The 19,677-nt window shown below is 43.3% G+C and overlaps 1 protein-coding gene across 1 annotated transcript in view; it reads left to right on the forward strand.

The window, feature by feature from the left end:
• The first annotated feature begins 8,227 nt into the window (after nt 1–8,227).
• The window catches only part of LOC109921429 (complement factor B-like), a 42,706-nt gene continuing 31,256 nt past the window's right edge, over nt 8,228–19,677 (forward strand). The window contains exons 1-5 of the mRNA XM_048616554.1: nt 8,228–8,851; nt 10,961–11,182; nt 12,894–13,076; nt 14,176–14,349; nt 17,988–18,095. Of these exons, the coding sequence (XP_048472511.1) occupies nt 8,758–8,851; nt 10,961–11,182; nt 12,894–13,076; nt 14,176–14,349; nt 17,988–18,095 (781 nt within the window). The 5' untranslated portion in view covers nt 8,228–8,757. The remainder of the gene's footprint in view (nt 8,852–10,960; nt 11,183–12,893; nt 13,077–14,175; nt 14,350–17,987; nt 18,096–19,677) is intronic.

The raw sequence follows: 19,677 nt of genomic DNA on the forward strand, positions 1-19,677 counted from the left end.
TAAAATATAGTTGAAATAACCTTTATAAGTACATGAAATCCTTGTTTGCAAATATTTCCCAGTAAATAATGATCCATCAGCACGTTTGGGAGCCTGAAGCATGGTTGGAATGAGCATAATTATGAAAGAAAACATTCTGTAATGTACACAAACCACTTGCACTAAGAGATGACTGTCTACCTGAATCCTATTTCCCAGATTTTTCCCTACGTCTCCAATTCTTCCAAATGACTAAATAAATTTCTTTAGAAGGATGTTAGATGTCCCAGAAGTTGGCAAGTGGTCAGAAATAAGTCTTTGATGATAATATCAACCCAAATATTACATGGGGAGAACATAAAATATGTGTGTGTGATACAAGTATTCCTAAATTTGGAAATAATGTCTGAAATTGCACGTTTGTGCTGTAGGGATGTGTATGTGAAGCCAATATGTCTTCAGCTGTGATAACAGAATTCCAATCATGTTGCAGATTCCCTTTAAGCAATCCCCTTGGATTGAGGAAGACTTGTTTCCATTATAGTTCTGTAAGTACTGAGATGGTTGTAAATCTCATGTGAGACTTTGCCTCGTGGAAAGGTGATGTTGATGTGTCGGCTCAGTGGGTTGAACGATAATACGCTTCCTCCAACTCCTTGACTTTGCCTTGGCCTGTCGCCAATAAAGTCTCCCACTGTGTTTAGTGCCCTGGTGGGAGCACCTTCTCCATTTCAGTTGGTCACACGCCAAGGACTCCCATGAGTCATATCTCCTCAGGATTGCAATGAGGACAACGAGGACTAAACCGTACCCATTGGCCTCCTGGGAGTCTTCGACTGCAACCAATTTTGAGTACAACAGTTGCTTTGGGAATCTGGTGCCAAGCATACAATCAACTGTCCAGCCCAGTGGACCTGGTTTTCAGTGACTTGCGCCTCAAGGCTGTGTGTGGGGTTCCATTGTTCTGTGTTTCATTATGAGAAACTGGGAACATAACGTGCTCACCTGGCTTGATTGGTTACACATGGATGTTGACTCCCAGATAAGTAAAGAGACAATGTGCAAGCTGAACAGGAAACAGAAGGTCAGGTTTTACAGTCCTCTGTCAGTGGGTTTGTGAGGGGAGGCATTCTAAAATTCCTCTGATCACCTTCCTGATGGTCTCCCACAAGGAATTTTAGGTGGGATGGTAGAGGCCTGGGTCAACCTGCCTTCTTGGCCTTACTGTAAATGAGGCGCTTGAAGTTGCCAAGACCACTTTAAGGGCTATTTACTGCCTGGCATCAATTTTCAGGAGAAATGTGAGGCTGTCACATAGTTGGGGGAGTTGGAAGGCTGTTGCCATGGGGTTGGGTGGGGTGGAGGTTTTCAGCCCACTACTATTCTACTGCTGAAACTCTCATTCATGACTTTGTTACCTGTAGCTTCAACTATTCGAATTTACTCCTGACTGGCCTCCTACTTTCCACCCTCAGTGAACGCAAGATCATCCAAGATTCTGCCACCGCATCTTAGTTCACAGCATGTCCCATTTCCCTATCACCCCTCTGCTCGCTGATCAACATTGGCTTCTGCTTAAATTCCCAACCCTGACTTTAAATCTCTTCATGGCCTCACCTCTCCTTATCTGTATTATGCCCTGCAGCCTCACAATCCATTCTGAATCAAGCACTCCTCTCATTCTGAGATAGTAGGAACTGCAGATGCTGGAGAATCCGAGACAACAAGGTGCAGGGCTGGATGAACACAGCAGGCCAAGCAGCATCATAGGAGCAGAGAGGCTGACGTTTCGGGTCTAGACCCTTCATCAGAAAAGGGGGAGGGGAAGGGGGTTTTGTAATAAATAGGGAGAGAGTGGGAGGCGGATAGAAGAGGGATAGAGGAGAGGATAGGTGGAGAGCATGCCCCAAATTTAATTGCCTCACTTTTCTGCCCAACTTCCCCCAACCTTTGATTCCCTCAGCCTTGAGTGTATTCAACTGCCTCCTTTGATATCGGTGGAAGAGAACTCCAAAGACGAATGACCCTCAGAAGAAATTCGTCTTCAACTCCATCTTTAGTGGTAGACCAATTATTTTGTAACTTTGGCCCCCAGTTCTAAACATCTACATGACCTACATATCTTCAAGATCACTTCTCGTTCTTATGAGAAGGCAGTGGTGTAGTGGTAAAGTTGCTGGAATTGTAATCCAGGGTCCCAGGCCAATATTCTGGAAGTGTGGGTTTGAATCCCATCATGGCAGCTGGTGGAATCTTAATTCCATAAAAATTGGAATTATTGAAAGAAAATAACTAATATTGACCAATTTTTCTCACTTTGGAGAAAGGAACTCTATCATCTTCTCATAGTCTGACTCACATGTGCCTCCAGACCTACAGCAATGCAGTTGAATTTTAACTGCCCTTCCAAGATGTCAGGGATGGGCATTAATTGCCTGCTCAGCCAATCCCACCTACATGTCATGAATGAGTTAAAAGAAGTTATTCTATTGGTATCAGTCCAATCTGTTTGACCTTTCCTAGCAAAATAATCTCTTCATTTACGTAATCAGCTGATTTAACCTTCTCTCAACTTTACAGTCTTTGCATTCCTCCTTAGGTAAGGAGACCAAAACTGTATCCACTGTCTTTAGTGTTCTAAACTCAGTAATAACAACCCCTCTTGCCTTCTTTGATCTAATGGGGCCTTATCTGATCAGACAAAATTCCAGTTTCGGCTGATTCCATTTCACAGAAATGTCGGGTCAGAAGCTCATCTCGGTATCAGTTACGGTAATTTCTAGTTGATATGGACCTTACTCGATCAGTCAATGACCTGACCATTTGGACCATCTCAGCCTAGTGTTAGCACTGATGGTCAACATTTCCAAACTGATATTCACATGGTCACTTGACTTTACAGAACTTGAGTATTGTTTAAAAGAGAGAAAGGTGTTGTTAAATGTTTTTGTCTAGCATTTACAAGGATAAACACAAGAATGACAAAATTCAGACAATCACAACCATTTATATTGCAGTGGAAAAGGATGCTGGTTGGTTAGCAAGTGTACAGACTATACTCAACTAACACTCGCTGGCAAAACCCAAAACAAAACAGCTACGGGTCTCTATTATTCTGAGATTAGGTAATACTTGCTCTCAATCCAGAGCTACAAAGCAATTTAAAATAATGAGTTGACCTTCAAATTTGGCTTTTTGGCATTTTCTTAAAGTGACAATCATACACAGGCATCAATTCTCTGGAAAACGAAACAATATGTTCAAATTGTAAACCTTTTCTGTAATATACAGGAGATTCTGCTTTGTTTTCTCCACAGCAACACCTCAGCCAATCATGTCAGCTTGTCAACCAATCAGCACTCTTACTTCCTGTAGATGTAGATAAATAGATAAATATAAATTGCTGTGATTGTTTGATATTTCACATTCTTTCATTTGTCCTGAATAGTGCAAGAGGAAAGCCTTCAGCAAGTTGTGCAGGAAATTGGCGAGGCCTCTTCTGGAGTACTGTGTCTAGTTCTGGTCACCGTGTTGCAGGCAGGATATTATTAAGCTGGACAGGGTTCAGAAGAGATTTCCCAGGATATTGCTAGGATTGAAGGGTTTGACTTATGCGGAGAGGCTGGATAGGCTGGGACTTTTTTCACTGGAGTATAGGAGGTTGAGGGGTGACCATATAGGGGTTTATAAAATCATGAGATGAATGACAGGTGTCTTTTCCCTAGGGTGGACTCTTAGGGAAAGAGGGCATATCTTTCAGGGGCGATAGGAGAAAGATTTAAAAAAGACATGGGGGCAAGACATGGAGGGACGTGGGCCAAGTATAGGCAGGTAGGACTAGTTTGGTTTGGGATTACGGTTGGCGTGGACTGGTTGGACCTAAGGGTCTGTTTCCATGCTGTATGACTGTGTGACTTGTTATGGACAAGACCAGACCCCCTCAAAATATTTTCCCGAAGTAGTCTCAACCCAAACTTTTTCATACTTTAAACGCAAATGTGAAGTGCTGTGTTCCAGATGCAATGCAACTAGTCAAACTACTCGATGTTAAGCAAAAACACAATTTATTTAAACACTATAGTTAAAATACAAACAAAAAAAGGAGAAATTTAAAATAACTTAACTCTATTGGAAAACTTAACAGAATAATAGATACAGTAACTATTATAAATTAACTGTTCCAATATAGTAACATCACCTAAAAATACCACTTGGCTAAAAGGAAAATTGAGACAAAGATTCTCACGTGCATTTCTCCCATCCAGGAAGAAAAAACATTAAGAGATAATTTACAGACAGTGGCAACCTGTAGACATTCATTGTTGAGACCCCAATAGCTTCTGATGCTACCTGCAAAAACTCAGAAATGTGGATCTGAGAGAGCTGGGCACACCCATTCAGACTGTTAAACAAAATCCCCAAGGCCTCATAAGCTGTTTACATTGCCCCAGGCTGCTTGTTGCCTCTGCCTTATAACTTCACTTCAAAAAAGAACAAAAAAAAAGCTCCCAAAACCACAGCATCATCGTAGACTCTATGAATATGACTCTAAGTGACTTTCTTTCCAATCACGTTTAAGCCGATATTCCCTCAGTCTAACCGGTTTGTGTTTCACTGAACTTGTCAGGGTATCTCACTCAAATTGATATAAAAACACACTACAAAACTTTAACATTGTAAAACATCCCGAACTGCTTCACAGGAACATAATCTAATAAAATTAGACAATGAGTGACATGAGGAGAAAATTAGGTCAGTTGAGAAATAAGTTTGGTCAAAGATGTGGATTTTAATGTATGTAATTGAAGTGAGGCAGTGAGTTGGAGGGAATTCCAACACTTAGAGCTCAGGCAGCTGAAGGTGTAGCCACCATTAGCGGAGTGATGAAAATGGGGCAAGTACATGAAGTTGAAGAGCAAGATGTTCTCGCAGGGTTTTGGGGTTGGAGGAGATGTATAGAGATAAGGAGATACTAGGATGAGGATTTCTAAAACAAGGCTTTGCTGGACAGACAATCAATGGAGGCCAGTGGTACAGGGGACAAAAGAGGAGTGGGACTTGCTGTATTGTTGGATTTTGCTGAGCTGAGAATTATGGGGGAGTTAGGTTGGATGACCAGTGGGGTGAGCATTGAAATAGCACAAATGTAACACAAAAAGAGGTGACATTTCTGACTAGGGGTGAGGTGAGGCAGGAGGAGAAACAAACAACAGTCCAGATGTGGAAAGATGTGATTGAGGGGAAGTGGGGTCAGAATTTAATCTTGGACTCAGCTATATTGCCAAGGTTACAAATGATATGGCACAGCCTTAGACAGATGTCTGGAGCATAGTGACTACTGCCATGTAGGAAGTACATGTTTATTGCAAGGCGGATGGAATATTTAAGGAGAATTAGTTTGCTCCAGTTTTACAGCACATTCCTGAGACCATATCTGTAGTTCTGAGTGCAGTTTGGATCTCCTTATTTAAGAAAGGACATAGTTGCTTCCGAAGCACTTCAGAGAACATTCACTTGGCTGATACTTGGGGTAAGGGTTTTCTTTAGGAGGAAAGCTTGGACAGATTGGCCCTGTAATTAAATTTAGAAGAATGTGAGGTGATCTTATTGAGATAAAAGATTCTGAGGGTAATTGGCAGGGAGGATGCTGAAAAGATTTTTACTCTTATGGGGGAGACTAGAACAGGGGGATAAGATTAAAAATAAGGGATTTCCTATTGAAAACCAAAAGAAGCACAGATGCTGTAAATCAGGAACAAAAACAGAAGTTGCTGGAAAAACTAAGCATCTCAGTTCTGAGGAAGGGTCACTAGACCTGAAATGTTAACTTTGATCTTTTTCTCCACAGATGCTGCCAGATTTGCTGAGCTTTTCCAGCAACTTCTGTTTTTGTTCCTGATTTACAGCATCCGCAGTTCTTTGGTTTTTATTTCATATTTAACTCAGTGCCACATCTCTTCTAGGCATGCCCACCTTGGAGAAGTTCTGCTCTTCTCTCCAACTGGATTTCCGTTCCAGTCTTTCTTCTTGTCCACTGATATTAATTTCACTGTCACTCCTGGTGTTTGATCAAGTATTTGTTAAAACTCGTTTCCACAGCCATATTGCATTCTTCAGTGACTGTCTCCAGCTCAGACTCACCCTGCGTGGATTCCAACTGAAGTTTCATCCCTCATGTTTTGAATCCTCCCAGGATCACAGATATTTCTGTGATGTTCAACATTCCACAGACAGCTGCTCTCGCCATATCCTGAGATCCACACTCACTGCCATGCAGTATCACGTGCATACTCTCAACCTTTCTCTCCAACAGCAGCGCAACACAAAGGCTCATGGCTGCACCACTCTGCAGTTTCACTTCATCCTCCGGCCCATTCGTCATGCTAACAAGAAATGTTTTCTTTTCCTTTCAGGCGTCAAGGCCCACAAAATGCAACAACTCAAAGATACCCATGGCCTTCTGGAACCTTCCTCTCCTCCAGTTCCCTCTGACTCCATCCCCTCTCCCAACCCCACCTCCTCACCATCCCCCCTAACATTCCAATCTCCGAAGCTGAATGCTCCGTACTCAGCAAAGGCCTCAGCTTTATTCCTCTGCATCCCAACCTCAACCAATTTCAGGCATGACATTATGTCGAACTCTTCTTCCGCCATCTTTGTCTCCGTGCTCATTTCTTTGGACAAGAGTCCTCTCCTTGTCTACAGACCCCTTCACCCAGTTCCAACACTGTCCCTTCAACTGGACCCCTCCCCCCAGCCTTTTACCTGCACTCGATCTGTTCATTGAGAACTGTCGACGTGAAATTAGTCACCTCAATTTCTCTGACCCCCTCACCATATCCAACCTTTCTCCCTTAAACTGACTGCACTCCATGCACTTAGATCTCACCCTGGCTTTGTCATTAAGCTTGCCGATAAGGGTGGTGCTGTTGTATTCTGGCGTACTGACCTCTACATTGCAGAGGCTCAGCACCAGCTCTCAGATACCTCCTCCTACCTTCCCCTGGACCATGACCCCATCCTGACACATCAGGCCATTGTATCTACTATGGTAACTGATCTCATTTCATCTGGCGACCTCCTCACTCCCCACCACAGCTTCAAAGCTAATTTTCCTCCAGCCTCACACAGATCGTTTCTACCTCCTTCCAAAAATCCACAAACAGGACTGTCCCGGCAGACCCATTGTTTCAGCCTGCTCCTGCCCCACAGAACTCATCTCTTCCTACCTTGACTCAGTCTTCTCTCCCCTTGTCCAATCCCTGCCCACGTACAACTGGGGCAGTTCTGAGGAAGGGTCACCGGAACCGAAACGTTAACTCTGATTTTTTTCTTCATGGATGCTGCCAGACCTGCTGAACTTTTCCAGCAACTTCTGTTTTTGTTCTTGATTTCCTATTGAAGTCTGACAAGAGGAGAACGCTTGCTTTTCTTTCAAAGGGTCTATAGATTTCTCTTGAACCAGAGAATAGAGATTGGATCATTGAATATTTGTAACACAGAGATAAATAGGCAGATTCTTGCCTGTTAAGGGAGTCAAAGTCCATGTGGCAGAGGCAGGAAAGTGAATTTGAGACCATAATAAGATCAGCCTAATCTCATTGAATGGTGGAACAGGCTTGATGGACCAAATGGCCTACCCCTGGTCCTACTGTGCATGTGTGCATGCAAAACCAAATACAAAGCAGAAAATCCACCTCAGACATTGCTCAGGGAACTCAGAACAACTCGCCTGCTCATCTGAACAGTGTCTTTGGGATCTCTAACATCCACCCGAGAGGGTGAGTAACAGCTCATCTGAAGAACGGAAGCTCTGACAGTGCAGCAGTCCCTCAGCTGGAGTGACATTCCAGAACTTGTGTTGAAGTGCTGGAATCAGTCTGTCTCAAGGAGAGGAAGCACAACACAGTCTTGCCCCTGTGGCTGCCTTCCTCCCGGTCAATTGGACTCTGCAATGAATTTTCCAGGACAGAATGGATAACCCTGTCCATTCCCAACCCATTCCACAGCACCATCCCTACCTCCCCTAATAAAGATTAGCCACAATTAGAATTGCGCACTGGAGCATTCTGTGGAGGTGTATCTTGTGAGAAACCCATTTGACTGGTAGAGGCATCGCCATGGAGATTGCACCAGTTAAAGATACATGACAGTTAGAGTTTGTTTAAATTTTAAACCAAGCACATTGAGTTATTGATTTATTATTGTCACGTACGTGAAAACTATTGTTTTGCGTGCTCTACAGGCAGATCGTACTATACACCGTTTGACTCCGATTGGTCAGACCGTCACCCAAAAAGAAGAACCAACTTGTACCAACTTGCACCAAAAATATGGTACAAGGCGATGAAAGGAAGGCCTGTGCCCAGCATCATTGGCACAACTGAAGCCCTTTTTACTCAACATAAACAGACAATGAAATTCAGAACTGATGGATATTGATGCACTCACAGAGTGACTTCCTTCAGATAGAGCAAGGCATAGACAGCAGGACAGAGATACATGTCTCTATGGCATTCTCAGGCTGTTCACAATCAGGTAGCAGTACAGGGCCTGGACCATGTCAACCTCTATTTGCTTAACATGCTTTATTTGCAGGGAGATTAATGCAAAACAACTTGCCAAACAAGAGACTGATTAATATCTGGGGTGACATGATTGATGGCAGTGATGTGAAATAGAATGTTAACTAATATATAATCCCATTGACCAGGCTGTCCGTGTTTACACTGCCATTGCTGGGAAGTTATTGATTAATCAACATTAAGAGTGCAGTCTATGTCCCATCGAGTGGAGCACTACCCACTGGAGAGGTTAGAAATGGGGCTGGTCAGGATTGCTGCCTTGAATCTCTTCATCTTTCTTGTGAGTGGTAAGTGAACCCTCCAATTCAAACCGATGGGACGGTGAATGTTTGTTTATCAGCAACATTCCAGGCTCAACAAGGGGCAGTGAGCAGGAATCCTGCAATCTGCTGGATAGGTTTGTTATGTTTCTGGACTGTGTGTGTGTTTGCTGGGGTGAAAGATGCCTACTGTGCTATTGTTAAAACTTCCTCTTGTCACGCAAATGACCCACTTTTTCAAGCAAAGAGTCAGGTCATTAACCCAACACTACACCCCCTTAATCTCCCCTTTGTGTTTTAATCCAGCTTTCCCTTCTATCAATTCTATTAGAATTGCAGGGGAGGCAAGGGCCTTGTGGTATTATCGCTGGACTATTAATCCAAAAACTCAACTCATGATCTGGGGACCTGGACTATTAATCCAAAAATTCAACTTATGATCTGGGGACCTGGACCACGGCAGATGGTGGAGTTTGAATTCAATAAAGAATCTGGAATTAAAGGTGTAATGATGACCATGAAACCATTGTTGATTCTGGTTCACTAATGTTCTTTAGGGAAGGAAACTGCCATCCTTACCTGGTCTGGCCTACATGTGACTCCAGACGCATAGCAATGTGGTTGATTCTTAACTGCCCTCTGGGCAATTAGGGATGGGCAATAAATGCTGATTTGGCCAGAGATGTCCACATCTGTGAGTGAATAAAAGAAAGTTAACGTACATCTCCCTGTTGGAGACAGTTCCACCTTTTTGTCATTCTCTGGATGAAGAGATTTCTCCTGAATTCCTGATTTGGATTTATTTGTGAATATTGGTGGCTCTGAACTCTGGTCAGTCAACTACTAGTGGGAAAGTCCTCTCTGCATCTCCACTATTGAAATCCTTCTTAACTTTAAAGACCTTTAGATCACCATTCAGCCTTCTCCCTTCCAGAATGAGAGCTCCAGCCTGTTCAAAAATTCCCAATATTCTTTTAGTCAGAGCTTTTTTTCACACCTTCTCTAGTTCCTCTCCTCATAATAAATCAACAGAGTATACCTCCTGCCCAAAACTCCATCCAGACTCACTCCCTTCATGTAGACGCACTGCCATTATTCACTCCTGATCTCTCAGTAAAGACTTTCCATCCTCACTTTTTCCAAACTCCTTTGTACATATTCACCCCCTCCTTCCCTCAATAATCCTCATCCCACAAACCCTCCATCCTCACTCCTTCCCTCCATATCACTTGGTAAACACCTTTCAATTGAGCACCCTCTACATCCACCAGTAAACATTTTGCACCCTTACACTATCTATATCCCTCAATAAACATTTGCCATCCTCCCACCTTCCACGCACCTTCTCTGTCCTCACTTCATCCATAGCACTTTGTAGATCATCTCCACACGGCATAGGCAGTCTCCACATTCACTCACAATAGATTCCTCAGTGAACACGCACCATCCTCACTCCTAGAATCAGTCCGTGTTCACTCACATGCTCCATCATGACAGCCCTCAGTCCTGTGTTGCTGTGAGAGGGTGTATGTGAGCCCTGTGTTTATGTGCGGAGGTTTGTGTATAGGCACATATTGGGAGGTGAGATGTGTGTCTATGAGTGTAGGTGTGTGAGCGTGCTGTTGTGTGAGTGGTCCTATCGGTGTGCGTGTATGAGCACTCCTGTGTGTGTATGCGTCTGTGTGCACGTGTGTGGTTGTATCTGCATGTGACCTTGCATATTTGCATTTCATGTCAGAAAGAGCATGTACATGCACTATGCCTCTTTCAACTCTACAAAACAGATGATGTCCATTCGCTGGTTTTTCCTTCAGGAAAATAGCTGGACCAATCAGATTCAACCTGTCTGGTTACAAAATCTGGCTGATAACTGTCAGTTATCATTAACTGGTGTACAATCCATGATGATACCTCCACCAGTCACAGTACACTTGTCAACCAATCAGCACACTCTCCTCATGCAATATAACTGTTGGTTTTTCCTTGAATTTTGTATTCTTGCAAAATGCCCTGATGAGAACAAGTCAAAAAATGTTTTTTTTTTCAGAAGTCAGATTCTCTGGATATTGAGAATTAATGGATGTGAATTCTGAGGTCATATCATGTACTGTCTGATTTCTACCCTTTGATTATAAGGTGAAAATGAAAATGATGGCATCACATGTAATCCCAACATTACAATCAGAGATGGGACGATCACACTGTCCAAAGGTGGGGAAGTTGGGAGCATCTTAAGGCACATTTGTCCCTTCGGGCTTTATCCTTATCCAGTAATAAGCCGAATCTGCAGAAGAAATGGGCGATGGAGTTTAATGAGAAATGACCATGGACAGATCATTTCGAAGGCAGAATGCAGAGGTGCAAATCATTATTTTTCTTCTGTCATTCCCAGGATGTTATAGAAAATATAGAATATTTGTTTTCTACTGTTAAATGAGTTGAGGGGATGGTGGCTGCATTTGACATCGAGGCAACATTTGACTGAGTTGGGTATCATTAAGCCTTAGCAAATTGAAGCCAATATTATTGGGGTATCTCTCCACTGGTGGGAGTCATACTTGGCACAAAGGAAGATTACTGATGTTGGAGGTCGGTCATCTCAGCTCCAAGTCTCTGTAGAATTTCCTCAGGCTAGACCTAACCAGCTTCAACTGTTTGTGAAGCTTCTTCCCTCGGTCTAAAATCAGAAGTAGGAGCATTTGATGATGACTGCACAATCTTCAATATCATTCATGACTCCTCAGACACTGAAGCAGGTTGTGTCCATATGGACCTGGATGGCAGTCAGGCTTGGACTGATAAGCAGCAAGTAACATTTTTGCCAAGCATGCTCCAGGCAATCAGCATGTCCAATAACAGAGAATTTAACCACCTCCCCACCTTAACATTCAGTGGCATGAATATCCCTGAATCCCCAACTAGCAACGTCCTGGGGGTTACCATTGCTCAGAAACTGAACTGGACTCACCATACAAATAGTGTAGCTATTACAGCGGATCAAAGACTGAGTTCTGTAGTGGGTAAGTCACCTCCAGGGCCTGTCCAACATCTTCAAACCTTAAATTAGGAATGCAATGAAATACTGTCCACTTGCCAGAATAAGTACAGCTCCAATATCACTCAAAGCTTGATACCATCCAAGGTAAAACAACCAAATTGATGTGCCCCATCCACCTATACTAAAATACTCCATTCCTTCAGCGCAGGGATACAGCGGTGGCAGTGTATACTATCTACAAGATGCATGGTTTGACATAGGAACAGAAGCAGACCATTCAGTGCATCAAGTCTGCACTGCCGTTTAATGAGATCATGGCTGATCTGACAATTTCAACTCCATTTTCCTGCCTTTTCCCTATAACCCTTGACTCTCTGACTGATTAAAAATCTGTTGATCTCAGCCTTGAATGTACTTGATGATCCATCCTCAACAACTCTCCAAAGAATTTCACGGATTCAGTAGCCTCGGTGAGAAGTAATTCCTCCTCATCTCTGTCTTACGTGTGTGACCCCTATTCTGAGATTATTCCCTCTGGTCCTAGATTCTCCCACAAGGGAAATCGATCTTTCCGCATCTACTCTGTCAAGTCCCCTGAGGATCTTAAATGTTTCAATAAAGTTACCTTTCATTCCTTTTTATAATAACTCTTACTTAAGCTTAACAAAGTTGTTTTTGACCCATATTCCTACCTCACAAACTGCAGCGATTCACAAAAGCTCATAAAACAGTGCTTTCCAAACTGGTAATAATCATCATCAAGGCCTGGAAATGCATGGCACAAGTTGCACATCATCCGTCATTGAAAGTAGATCATTGTTCCTAAATGGTCACTGGTTTGACTTGGTCTCTAAATGATCGAAGAAAGCTTCATTGCACAGTGAGCAGTGAGACTTGTAGCTGAGTGGCGCGGTGAAGGTGGGGTATTATTTAAGGGCCTTATTTAAGGGGAGGTTTGGAAATGGGTAAAGTGAGTGGGCAGAGGTTGATGTGGAACTTGTCCAGTCAAGTGGCCTGCTCCTGAGCACCACGCTCCACGTGGGTCCTTTTCACACACCATTCTCCTTTCAGCATTCAAGTGCCCGATGCCTTCAATTGAACAAGGAACATTCTTTCCGAGCAGCATGTTATATGCCGTGGGTGACACTGTCAGCTTTGAGTGCGACGATGGATACAGCCTGTGGGGCTTGAAGAGTAGAACCTGCATGATCAATGGAAGATGGAATGGGACCACAGCCGTGTGCCAGGATGGATGTAAGCCCTGAACGCTGAGGCCAAATTCACAGACTGAATTTTCCTGTAAACTTTGGTGGTGGTGGTGGTGGTGGTTGTGGTGGGGGGGGTGTGGGGGCGTGGTGGTGGTGTTGTGAGACACAGATGTTGCCAGGGAGATCACTGCACATGAACGTCTCCAATCCCCAAAATGTACGCTTTGGCATCGTAAGCATATATCTAAATACTTCTTCAATATTATGAGGGTTTCCACCTCTACAATCCTTACAGGCAGTGAGTTCTAGAGTCTCATCACCCCCTAGGTGCACACATATTTCATCACATCTCCTTTATACCTCCTGCCCCAAACCTTAAATCTATGCCCCTGATCCTTGAACCCTCCACCCAGGGGAAATATTCCTTCTGGTCTACCCTGCCTATGCCCCTCATAATTTTATACATCTCAATCATGAACCCTCTCCTCCCCCCACCACCCCCCCCCACTCACCACCCCACCCCCTCGCACACACCACCGCTCAGTCTCCTCTGCTTCAAGGAAAGCAACTCCAGTCTGTCCAATCTCTCTTTGTAACTAAAGTAGTTGAACTCAGGCAACATTCTGATAAATCTCCTCTGCACCCTTTCCAGTGCAGTCACATCCTTCCTATAATTTTGATTCCAGAACTGCACACAATACTCCAGCTGTTTATTCAGTTCCAGCATCATCTTGCTGTTCTTAAACTCTGTGCTCCAGCTAGTAAAGACGAGATAACCATTACTCTTCCTAACCACTTTTCCAGCTGTCCTGTTACCTTAACAGATTGGCGGACATGCATGCCAAGGTCCCTCTGATTCTTGGTGCTTCCCAGGGTCCTGTCATTCATCATGTATTTCCTTCTCTTGTTTGTCCTGCCCAAGGGTACATCACCTCACGCTTATGTGAACTGAATTCCACTTGCCACTGATCAGCCCATCTGACCAGCTCTTGGATCCTGTGATCTCAGGCTAATCTTGTCACAATTTGCCATCACGTCAATTCCCGTATCATCCGAAAGCTCACTGATCATTATTGGAGCTGTCTGATTTCTATTGCAGCTCTGCGGTGTATATTTGATTGCATATCCCCGTTTTCTGTTCGCAGTGGATTCCTGTCCTAATCCTGGCATTCCGGCAGGAAGCATGAAATCCGGCACTAACTACGGCTTCGACGACAAGGTCAAATACCTGTGCCTCAACGATCTTGTTCTGATTGGCTCAAATGAGAGGATCTGCCTGGAGACTGGCGAATGGAGTGGATCGGAGCCTGTGTGTCAACGTGAGTGAATGGAAACGGCAGAAACATCACCCAAAATAAAAGCAACCGCCCATTTAAATAGGACTATAAAAATTTGGAAAATAAGCACCCAGATTTAATTGATTCTTGTGACCAACTGTCTGATTAAATGTTGTCTTGAGCGCTCAAGGTGGGAACACAGTAAAGGAATGCGTGCACATTGGGATCAACTTTAATAGAATCAGGTCACATGGACTGAATGTTATCCTTACTGCCCCTTACTGCTCTCAGTGGTTGGCACACAGCTGTATAAAACCCCTCAGGCACGCCGAAAGCTCCACTAAAATTGCCCTCAGTATGTCTGCGGCCTCAGCTGTTCGGGAGGAGTAGGGTAAAGTTTGAGATGGATTCCCGGGAGCACCCAGATCATTAAACCTGAAACCTGAATTGAATTAGCTTTATTGCCATCTGCATGACAGTAAGGAATGAGGGGGCATGAGACTGAAACCTCTTGCGCTCACTTTTGAGGAGACGCTGGTGCACTTTAGTGTCAGTGGGCCCACTTTAGTGTCAGTGGGCCAGTAATCTAGATGACCCAGACTGACCCTCTGAGTTCAAAACCTGCGCGTAGTCTCTCGGGAGTAAGATAAAATTTAATCAGTAGGCACATGTGATTGAAGGCTGTTCTGAGTAAAGGCGACTTGAAATTGTCATAGAGGTCTACAACACGGAAACAAACCCTTTGGTCCAACTTGTCTATGACGACCAGATGTACTAAATTAATCTGAGGAAGGGTCACCGGACCCGAAACGTTAACTCTATTTTCTCCTCCACAGATGCTGCCAGACCTGCTGAGCTTTTCCAGCAACTTTTTGTTCCTGATTTACAGCATCCGCAGTTCTTTTGGTTTTTATTTGCTAAATTAATCTCATCACATTGCCGGCATTTGGCCCATATCCCTCTAAACTCTTCCTATTAATGTATCCATCCAGATGCCTTTTAAATGTTGTAATTTTACCAGCCTCCACCACTTCCTCTGGCAGTCCGTTCCATACGCGCACCACCCTCTGCATGAAAATGTTGCCCCTTGCTTCCCTTTTAAATCTCTCCCCTCTCACCTTAAACCTATGCCCTCTAGTTTTGGACTCCCGTACCCTGGGGCAAAGATCTTGGCTATTCACTCTATCCATGCCCCTCAAGATTTTATAAATTTCTATAAGGTCACCCTCAGCTTCCAACACTCCAGTCTTAAAAACAGTCTGGTTCAGTCATTCCCTTTAGGAAGGGAAATCCGCTGTCTAGACCTGGTCTGGCCTACTTGGAATCCAGACCCACAGTAATGCAGCTGATCTTTTACAGTCCTCTAAAATGGCCCCAGCCAGCCACTCAGTTCAAAGGCAATTTGAGTTTACCAACAAATGCTCGCATTGCCAGTGACACTCTCCTCCTCTGGAAGAATAGAGTCATGGAGTCATACAGCACAGAAATAGACCCTTTGGTCCTAACAGTCCATGCCAACCATAATCCCAAATTAATCTATCCGCACCTGCCTGCACTTGGCTCATATCCCTACAAACATTTCTTATTTATATACTTACTTAAATTTCTTTTGAATGTTGTAACTGTACCCACATCTACCACTTCTTCTGGAAGTTCATTCCATACATGAACTACTCTCTGTAAAAAAAAATGCACTTTATGACTTTTTAAAATCTTTCTCCTCTCACCTTAAAAATATGTCCCTTAGTCTTGAAATCCCCACCCCGTAGGGAAAAGACACCTGCCATTCACCATATCTATACCTGTCATGATTTTATAAACCTCTATAAAGTCACCCCTCAACCTCCAATACTCCAGTGAAAAATTCCCAGCCTATCCAGCCTCTCTTTATAACTCAAACCCTCCATTCCTGGCAACATCCTGGTGAACGTCTTGTAACATGGCGACCAGAGTTGGTCATAGTACTCCAGAAGAAACCTCATCAACATCTTATACAACCTCAACATAATGTCCCAATTATTATGCAAAGGTCTGAGCAATGAAAGCAAGCATGCCTTTTTAACCACCCTTTCTATATGTGACACAAACCTCAATGAATTCTGTACCTGAACCCACAGGTCTCTCTGTTCTACAACACTACCCAAGGCCCTACTTTTAATTGTGTAAGTCCTGCCCTTGTTTGTTTCACAAAATGTGATAATTTTCCAAAGATCTGTGACAATCTTCTAATTTTAGAGGATTTTAAGGTTTGAAAATTAATTAGGTGCAAGCTGGTAAGACAGTACCAAAATAACGAGGAGCACTGATAATTAAAAACGATCTGGCCTAATACCACACCTTACCTCAGCTTGGCAGAAAAGCTTAAATTATGAGGGCTGGGTCCCATAGCTTCAGCTTGTACTCCTTTGAATTTTGAAGACCATAAGGTATGGGTGCAGAATTAGGCCGTTAGGCCCATCGAGTCTGCTCCATCATTCGATCATGGCTGATATTTTTCTCAACCTCATACTCAAGCCTTCTCCCTGTAACTCTTGACTCCCTTACGAATCAAGAACTCTGTCTTCAATACTCTCAATGACTTGGCCTCCACAACCTTCTGTGGCAATTCGTTCCACGAATTCACTGCCCTCTGGCTGAAGCAATTGAGGGATGGTCTGACTGGGGGTCTTGAGACATTAAAAGCGATTTGATTGAATGGACACTGGGGAGCTATTTGCTTTGGTAGAGGAATTGGGAATGAGGTATGGCAAACGTCAGTGACATCAAGAGGCATTTCTTTGCACAAAGGATTGTGGATATTTGTAATTTGCTCTCCGGAAAGGCTGTGGATACTGAGGGCTAACTGGAGCCTTCAAGAATAGACTATAATAGTTTTTACTTGCTGTCTAAAGATATCTAGGCAGGCAAGTGAAGTGAAGATACCAACAACGCATGATCATGCCTTCTTAACATTTAGACTTAGCTATGCTGACACTTTCCTGGGTTGCTTCCTATATTTCACCTTTGATAAATTTTAAGGACATCTAAAACTCTTTCTGCCCATGTGGTTACAAATACCGAGTGCTTCTCGCTCTCTTTGTGCTGACCTATGTTGTTCCCAGTCAAGCAATATCTTGACCTTAAAATCCTGACCAGAGTTTTCAAATCACTCTGTGGCCTCACTCCCTGCTCCATTTCTGTAACCTCCTCCAGACCCCCACAACCCAGCGAGATATCTGTGCTCTTCTTTAACATCCACAATTTTAATTTTTCCAACGTCAGATCCTATGCCTTATGCTGCCTTAGGCCTTCACCTTGGGAATTGCCTTCCCCTATTCTTTTCCATCATCTTTCAAGATTCTCCCCAAAACCAATCTCTTTTAGTAAGCGTTTTGCTCACCAGATCTCACATTTCCTTATCAACTCGGCCTCATTCTTTACTCTGGTGAATGCTCCTGTGAAGCACCTTTGCTTTATTCTTTATGTTAACGGTGCTATGTAAGTATACCAGACTCCGAATTTTAACTCTGTTTCTCTCTCCACAGATGCTGTCAGACGTGCTGAGGTTCTCCAGCATTCTATGTGTTTGTTTGAGACCTCCAGTTTCTGCAGTATTTCACTTTTATGTAAATTGTTGTCCTGTCCCTCTCGTTCTCTCAACGCTATTTGGTGACTCTCTCTCCCTCACTCTCTTGTTTCAGACAAATATTCCTTTGACCTGCCAGAGGAGGTGGCTTCTTATTTCTCTGCCTCATTTTCACGCGTTCTGAGTGAGTCAAAGATTAACTCTCAGGTTAAGGAGAAAGACGGTAAGTGAGCCAATTCGGTTCTCAATATTTCATTGCTGGTGCAGCAAGTTTATGAGTTTTGATGTTTTAAGCCTTGCTGGGAGAGGCTTCTGCCCAGTTGATGGGATTCTTCCATTTACAGCCTTAAAGCGTTTTGCCCCACAAAATTCCCAGGCACTGGTGAAACTGTGTTCTGAGGAAGGGTCACCGGAACCGAAACGTTAACTCTCTTTTCTCCTTCACAGATGCTGCCAGACCTGCTGAGCTTTTCCAGCAACTTTGTTTTTGTTACTGGCGTAACTAAAGCCAGTCTGTTCACAATATTGGTGTCAGATTTGATCTGGAGGTGAGCTTTGCTCCGTGAAAATCACCTGACAACACTCCTGCCATTTTTTTTATTTTCAAAATATATGCTTTATTCACACAAAAAAAACATGCATAGTCACTAAAGTAGTTAGAAGAAATGAAGAAAATGAACAAACATTGGCATTTGACTCGATCCAACAAACAAACCAAAGACATTTCTTAATCACACAAAACATTGGGAGGCAATGGCTTAGTGGTATTACCGCTAGACTATTAATTCTGAAGCTCAACTAATGTTCTGGGGACTCGGGTTCAAGTCCTACCATGGCAGATGGAATTTGAATTCATTAAAGAATCTGGAATTAATGTGTTAAGGATGACCATGAAACCCTTGTTAATTGTTGGAAAAATAATGATTTGCTAAAGGCCTTTAGGGAAGGAAACTGCCATCCTTACCTGGTCTGGACTACATGTGACTCCAGAGCCACAGCAATATAATTGACTCTTAGCTACCCTCTGGGCAATTAAGGATAGGCAATAAATGCTAGCCTAGCCAGAGATGCCTACACCTGTGAGTGAATTTTTAAAAAATTTGCATGCACTTCAGTCACAGTGCATCTGCTCCTGAAACCTTCATCCGTTCCTTTGTTTCCTTTTAACTCAACTATTTCAATGTCTTGTCTCCCACCTTCCGATGACCGTGACATCGAATTAATCCAAAATTCTGCTGGCTCCAGTCATAACTTGCAGTCATAACCTGTTTGCCTCCCAGCTCACTGATTTCAACACTGGGTCCTCAAGCATTCAAGCAATGGCCTGAATTTAAATTCTCATCGTGTTTTCCATGACCTCATCCCTCTGTATCTCTGCAATCTCCTCCACTCACACACCCTCCGAGATACCTGCATTCTTTTAAATCTGGCCTCTTTGCTTTCCCTATAATCACTGCACTTTTGATGGCTGCAGCTTCAGATGCTTGGGTCCAAAGGTCTGGAATTCCCTTCCTATCTTTCTCTCCTTCTCTACCTCACTTTCACCCTATAAGATGCTCCTTATAACCTAACTGTCTTTCATGAAGCTCTTGGTCATCTGACCTAACGTCGCCTTACCCATCCCACTGTCATATTTTGCTTGATAAATGCTCTTGTGAACATCTTGGGATGTTTTGTAATGTTAAAGGTTAACTATAAAAGTTGCTGTTGTTTTCGGAAGCAGTCAAACTGTGCATATTATACGTATAAAGATTGTACAATGCAGAAAAAAAATATATAAGAATCACTTTATACCCACACAAAAC

This window comes from Rhincodon typus, chromosome 35, assembly GCF_021869965.1.
Source record: "Rhincodon typus isolate 14 chromosome 35, sRhiTyp1.1, whole genome shotgun sequence".
In the NCBI taxonomy this organism is placed as follows: Eukaryota; Metazoa; Chordata; class Chondrichthyes; order Orectolobiformes; family Rhincodontidae; genus Rhincodon; species Rhincodon typus.